Source organism: Scophthalmus maximus, chromosome 7 (assembly GCF_022379125.1).
Source record: "Scophthalmus maximus strain ysfricsl-2021 chromosome 7, ASM2237912v1, whole genome shotgun sequence".
NCBI classification, from domain to species: Eukaryota; Metazoa; Chordata; class Actinopteri; order Pleuronectiformes; family Scophthalmidae; genus Scophthalmus; species Scophthalmus maximus.
Window position 1 is genome coordinate 9029900 of NC_061521.1, and position 6726 is coordinate 9036625.

Sequence of the window (6726 nt, forward strand, 5' to 3'; positions counted from 1 at the left end):
TTTATTTATAATATAATATTTAGGACTCAAAAATGTAATTTTTCAGCCAGTCGACAGTCGGAAGAATAAATATTGTGAATGCTATGTTTTTCAGCACTCATTCAAATGTTGTCGGGGCATGGTTTACATTGTTGGTTGCGGCAAAAGAGTTACTTTGATAGCTATTTGGGAACATCAAAGTGTTTGCCATGAACGATTTTGCATTATGGCATGTCGTGGAGAGGAAATTGCAAGTTTTTTTCGGTAAGTCATGGTGAGAGCACAAAGAAAACAAGAATAAATATGAGATTAAGCCCCGCTGCCGACCCCTGCAATTTTCAAACAGTCCCTACAGTATAATATTTGTTCAATCCGTAGTTTATCAACTATCATTAGTTGTCATTCTGAGGATCCAGACTCAGTCCTAACCTACAGAGAAGTAGATTTTTAGGACTATATGTGGGATTTCCTCAATAGTCGTCAGTCCAGTTGTCTGACCTGCACCTTTTCTCTGTCCCACTACACAGCAGAGACGAATGGAGTATCATTGTGCCAGTGAGACTCCTCTTGCAAATAACAAGGTTTTATAAATGGCATTACTTTCTGACTACCTAATTTTAGGAGTAGATTATAAAGCTCCACATTTGAAAAGAACAAATGCAATCCAGGACAGATTGCAGGTTGGAGCACACAAACCGGGCAGACAGGTTGAGGCATGCCGGTTTAAGGTGACGTCACTTTGCAATTATTGTCATTAAAGGGGCAGTCACTGTATTAGTATCAAGTATGTTATGAAGGAATTGGGAGAAGGCAATATGGTACAGTACGCCTTTAAAACTCCCAGGAGTGCTCTGGTTCGTTTTTTCATTTTACAACTTCCTTGTACTGCTGTTGGCGACTCATTGCTACACTGCTTTATGGGTTTATTATTTAAAGGTATGGACATACTTTCATTTTTCTTTCTTGCTTTCCATAGAGAAACCAATGATTTGACCAAAAACAACAAAAGGAAGATGATTTAAATTAAAGAATATATGAATTCTGATATGTATTTTTTTTTTTTTTAAACTGTTTTAGAGAGGTTTGGATTATAGTAAATTTGTCACAGGACATTGATAGACTGTTTTAGCCTCAGTTATGTTTACATAGTAAATCGGGAACCTCCTTGAAATCTGTCTAAAGCATTTCTTGAGGAATTTTCAAATGATGGCTACTTGTCCTATTTCCATAGATGTGCGTATTTAGAAGACAGCGTCAGACTGTATATAAAATACATTATTGAATATAATCATGAGCAAATTTGTGAACCTGTCTGGCACAAAATCTAAAACAAATACCTTACCGTATTAGGCGATGCCCGACAAAAAATTGAAAGTTACCATTATGTTGATGTGACACATACTCAGACTATGATTGATATATGTTTATGTTGTTGTATCTAACCGCGAGATTTGATTTAAATGTCTCATATTCTCAAGTAGTGACAAGATGAATAAGCAACTTTCCTGACTTCTTCATTTGACTGTAAATTTGTTTTATTAGCTGTACCATATTCATATAGTATCCTTGTCAGGGATTTAAACTAGATCTTCTGACCTCTGTCTTATCTTTAGATCATGGAGCTAGTGAGTTCTCTTGAGACACCGGACAGTCAGTCACAGGCTGCTGTCCCACTGTCCCCCAACACTTTTGTTCCTCCCACACTGAGAGGTGGTGAGTGTTACCACGTCTTCATTAGCTACAGCAGCACCGACTACCAATGGACCCACTCCGTCATCAACCAGCTGGAGTCCTGTGGCCTGCAGGTCTGCTACCATGAGCGCGACTTCACTCCCGGGCGCACCGTGTTGGAGAACATGTCCGACTGCATCCAGGAGAGCCAGAAGGTGCTGCTGGTTCTCAGCCCAGAGTTCGTGAGGAGCCGCTGGTGTCTCCTGGAGGCCAACATGTCTCTGTTCAGAGACTGCCTGGAGAGGAAACCCATCGTCCCAGTGCTGCTGCAGCCGGGCGTCTCGGTTCCCCTCCACCTCTGCCACCTCACCTACCTGGAGGCCAACGACCCCGACTTAATGAATAAGCTGCTCAAGGTGCTCTGCACCCCCAACCAGCAGCTTCAAGGCTCCACTGTGGTGCCCTTCCAGCCTCCCTCCATCTACAACGGGAAGGCCCTGCAGCCGTTGACGGCTGTCAATGATGAGGGACTCAACAAATGGGATACTGGTCGGTTCAGTGACATGGAGGTGCCAGACCAACTGCGCCTGATCATTGAGGACCAGGAGACATACAGATCAGCAGTGAGGATGATCAACAGTGTCTCTCAAAATAAAGTGTGGCTGCGCCCAGTCTGGCTTAGAGCACTTGTTAGTTTTTTCATTGCTATATTTTCTTTTGTGATGGTATGTCTCTGTTCAGTTTTGATGACTTCATTCATATCTGGCGACTATTTTTCCAAAACCAAGGACACCATTCATTTTAAATTATTGATGATCACTTTTGCTGGTTTCTTCTTTGCTTTATGTGGGCTGCTTATTCAGCTTTGTCTCTGGAAGAAGGATGATGAGAAGTACATTGTGAGGGAGATGCAGAAAGCTATGGGTCAGGCAAACGCAATCCTCTCTGAGGAGAAGCTGTTAGTGGGCTGTCGGTCCAATTCAAAAATGTACCTGGTGTACGTTTCGCTGAATGATTGCAAACACGAGTTTGCAGAAACCTTTACTGAGCAGGTTGGTGCTGAGGACATGTTCCAAAGAGCTCTGACCTTCTTCTCTTCAGGTTACGCCTGCTGCCTGGCCAAGAGACACTTTCCCTTTCCACAGCCCAGCTCCACCGGTCACCTGGAGGGAGGGGTGTGTTTCTGTCAGTATGTCTCCCAGCAGCTGAGCAGGGGGGAATGGGCATAGGAGTAAAAGAAAAAGGATCGACCGGCATTAATTGTCTAACATTTGTCAGGTAAAATGTATATATCTCAGAAAACTTTCATTATTATTTAACCCGAATTTGCATGCAATGACTCTGTAATCTTACCTGATATACAGTACCTGCAACCAAAAACATGTCATGTGAGTGGAGTCAGAAGAACCACTGAGAGTTTGTTTTAAAGGCAAAGTGACTCTAGTTCTGTAAGAAGCCCTTCACACAGCGGGACTGATTCTGCCCCTTTAACAACCCTGAAAGCAGAACAGAGGCACAGATTTATATTTTGTACTTCCTGAGTTTATCTTCCGTTCTGTCTCTTGACACAGTGCGAGCAATCTCCATTAGTGTATCATCAAAAGGTATGAATGTACATTACTGTGTACTGTATGCTGTGCTTTAACGTGGTTATACTTTGTATTCATAAAAAGACAAGTAGGAACCTGTTGGGGGATTTGTTTTTTTATCCATTCAGTTCTTCAGCAAAATCAGCCGAGACATGAAAGCTGAAATGTCCCAGAGCAATTCTTTACATGAAATTGCTTCACTTATAATTGTTTTCAGTTTATTCATGTTTTCTTTCACATATTGTGTCTTTATAACTCACAACAGCGTTTTTTACATTCGCTTGTGTGATTACAGGATTATAACAACACGTATTTTCCCTTCAATAGACAATTTGCTGTATGTTTAGCCCACCTGAGTTGATTTAGTTCTTTTTGTTCTGCAGCAAGTGGCATCACATTACACTTCACAGATTTTGAAATGTGTTATTATACTTGCAATTTAACTGACCATATTTGTCGTCCGTTTCATTCTTCAGTATATTGTGGCATTTGTAACTTTCAGTTTCATTACAAAAGTCACAGTTGCATCAAAACTGGACTTATTTCAGAATCATCTGTGCCAAGTTGCATATGGAACTGACAGCATGACTTTGAGTAGATGTGTCTGTTTGTGTTTTACATCTGTTTGGCATCTTTTAGAGGAGATTGCAGCAACTGAACAAGATACAAATGCACCGCTGAAAGTGGGTGTTTCGCAGTTTCAGGTGGTATTTACATGCTGTTTATACAAAAATCCGAAACACCATGAGTTCCGAAATCCACAGTGTATTCTTGAAAAGACTCATTGCACTTCAATGTATTGTTTGATGTCAAATTTAGCGTTAACTTTCATTACATCTAAACCTGAAGTAGTTTCAACAAGTTATACTGAGCAGCAACATCACTGAGCATCTCTAAATGTGTGTGTTTTTCACTCTTGGAGCTATACTAATAAAAAAAAATGGGTCATGTCATAATTAAAAAGATGCCTACATTTATGACTTAAATTTTCTTCTTACTTTAGTTTTCCATAGATCATGGAGCCAGTGAGTTCTCTTGAGACACCGGACAGTCAGTCACAGGCTGCTGTCCCACTGTCCCCCAACACTTATGTTCCTCCCACACTGAGAGGTGGTGAGTGTTACCACGTCTTCATTAGCTACAGCAGCACCGACTACCAATGGACCCACTCCGTCATCAACCAGCTGGAGTCCTGTGGCCTGCAGGTCTGCTACCATGAGCGCGACTTCACTCCCGGGCGCACCGTGTTGGAGAACATGTCCGACTGCATCCAGGAGAGCCAGAAGGTGCTGCTGGTTCTCAGCCCAGAGTTCGTGAGGAGCCGCTGGTGTCTCCTGGAGGCCAACATGTCTCTGTTCAGAGACTGCCTGGAGAGGAAACCCATCGTCCCAGTGCTGCTGCAGCCGGGCGTCTCGGTTCCCCTCCACCTCTGCCACCTCACCTACCTGGAGGCCAACGACCCCGACTTAATGAATAAGCTGCTCAAGGTGCTCTGCACCCCCAACCAGCAGCTTCAAGGCTCCACTGTGGTGCCATTCCAGCCTCCCTCCATCTACAACGGGAAGGCCCTGCAGCCGTTGACGGCTGTCAATGATGAGGGACTCAACAAATGGGATACTGGTCGGTTCAGTGACATGGAGGTGCCAGACCAACTGCGCCTGATCATTGAGGACCAGGAGACATACAGATCAGCAGTGAGGATGATCAACAGTGTCTCTCAAAATAAAGTGTGGCTGCGCCCAGTCTGGCTTAGAGTGCTGATCTACATTGCTGGTGTAATACTTTTTTTATGCTTAGTAGCTCTTTCTGTATATATGACTGCAACAATATTAAGCAACTTTTTGATGAGAGACAAAGGTCCTGTTGGAGTATGGGTGTTCACTATTGTTAGTTCCTACTGTGTTCCACTTGGGCTGATTATTCAGCTTTGTCTCTGGAAGAAGGATGATGAGAAGTACATTGTGAGGGAGATGCAGAAAGCTATGGGTCAGGCAAACGCAATCCTCTCTGAGGAGAAGCTGTTAGTGGGCTGTCGGTCCAATTCAAAAATGTACCTGGTGTACGTTTCGCTGGATGATTGCAAACACGAGTTTGCAGAAACCTTTACTGAGCAGATTGGTGCTGAGGACATGTTCCAAAGAGCTCTGACCTTCTTCTCTTCAGGTTACGCCTGCTGCCTGGCCAAGAGACACTTTCCCTTTCCACAGCCCAGCTCCACCGGTCACCTGGAGGGAGGGGTGTGTTTCTGTCAGTATGTCTCCCAGCAGCTGAGCAGGGGGGAATGGGCATAGGAGTAAAAGAAAAGGATCGACCGGCATTAATTGTCTAACATTTGTCAGGTAAAATGTATATATCTCAGAAATCTCTCATTACTATTTAACTCCAATTTGCATGCACTGACTCTGTAATCTTACCTGACATACCTGCAACAAAAGGTTTTACTATATATCTCAGGCTCAGAAAAGCACAGTTTAACTTTAAAAAACATTACCTGTTGATATCATAGCTCCTCTCTCCATTTTGTTTAGTAAAACCCCATGCAAACAACCTGTCATATCTTGAGGAAGAGGTGCCATTAAAATTTCCCGTTATGAGCCCTATCCAGCTGTTTCTTGAACAAACTTAAAAGCAGAACAGTGATGACGAGTTTCAGTTTCTACTTCCTGAGTTCCTTCTCGCTCATCCACATGGTGCAATCACTCGTCATTATATTTGCTTGACATTTATGTATCATGACCATTGCTGTGAACTGCATGTTTTCCTTTTACTGTAATTTTTATGTTTGCTCTTTATGAAAATGTGTCCCCTGCAGTGGAGAACAAAGCATGGGACTTAGAAGTACAGTAGCAGTATGGAGCTGGACCCTTTGTCCTGTAATTTTGGAAGATAGTACACAAAGTAGTCCTTGGGATCTTTTTTTGTGATACTTTTGACATAGTCTATTACAATTTCCACACAATCAGTTTCCTATTTCTGTTATACAATTTGCCATTGATTCAATTTTAGTTGCTTTGAATTAAAACACACAATACTTGAACCTTTTAATGACAAAGATGTGAGGTGTTACTGTTTGTCATCTCTTAAACTGACTTGCTATAAACCTCTCAGGCTGCGTTGATATCCTGAGCAAATCACACGTGAACAATCCATAACAGGGGGCTTCCATGTCCCTAGTGGACCAGTACGGAGCACAGCTGGCGTCGTTTTTCTATCGCCAGTACACTGCAATCAGTTGAAACATCACAATACTGACAAGTTTAAACCAAAAAGTTGGCTATTTTAGCTTTAAGCCAATGTAACTACTAAATGAATTTGGGCTGAGTGCAGCCACTGTGCGCTGTAAGGGAGGAAAAATGCTAACTTTTACCAGACACTTTTCTATAGTTCACATCAGGTGACGGTAAAAAGAAAATCAATAAAGCAATTTATTTGCCTCGTGTCAATCATCTTCATCAGTTCAGAAGGTCATTTTCCATCTGCTGTTTTT

At 42.5% G+C, this 6726-nt stretch overlaps 1 protein-coding gene across 7 annotated transcripts; it reads left to right on the forward strand.

Annotated features, from left to right (window-relative positions):
• Positions 1-829: 829 nt before the first annotated feature.
• LOC118315701 lies at positions 830-6281 on the forward strand. 7 transcript variants are annotated; one of them, XM_047333460.1, is made up of 4 exons: positions 830-915; positions 1593-3254; positions 3879-3943; positions 4243-6281. In XM_047333460.1, exon 4 carries the CDS (start codon positions 4256-4258, stop codon positions 5528-5530), a length of 1275 nt encoding a protein of 424 aa, XP_047189416.1. In that variant the 5' UTR covers positions 830-915; positions 1593-3254; positions 3879-3943; positions 4243-4255; the 3' UTR covers positions 5531-6281. The 7 variants fall into 7 exon arrangements, 4 of the variants coding, with proteins under 4 accessions (XP_047189416.1, XP_035499072.2, XP_047189415.1 ...); XR_007031015.1 differs by having other exon boundaries at positions 836-915; XM_035643179.2 differs by having other exon boundaries at positions 1593-3943.
• The last annotated feature ends 445 nt before the right edge of the window (positions 6282-6726 follow it).

Coding starts and splice junctions, on each gene's coding strand:
- LOC118315701 (XM_035643179.2), top strand. CDS start 4,256: ATGGAGCCAGTGAGTTCTCTTGAGACACCGGACAGTCAGTCACAGGCT.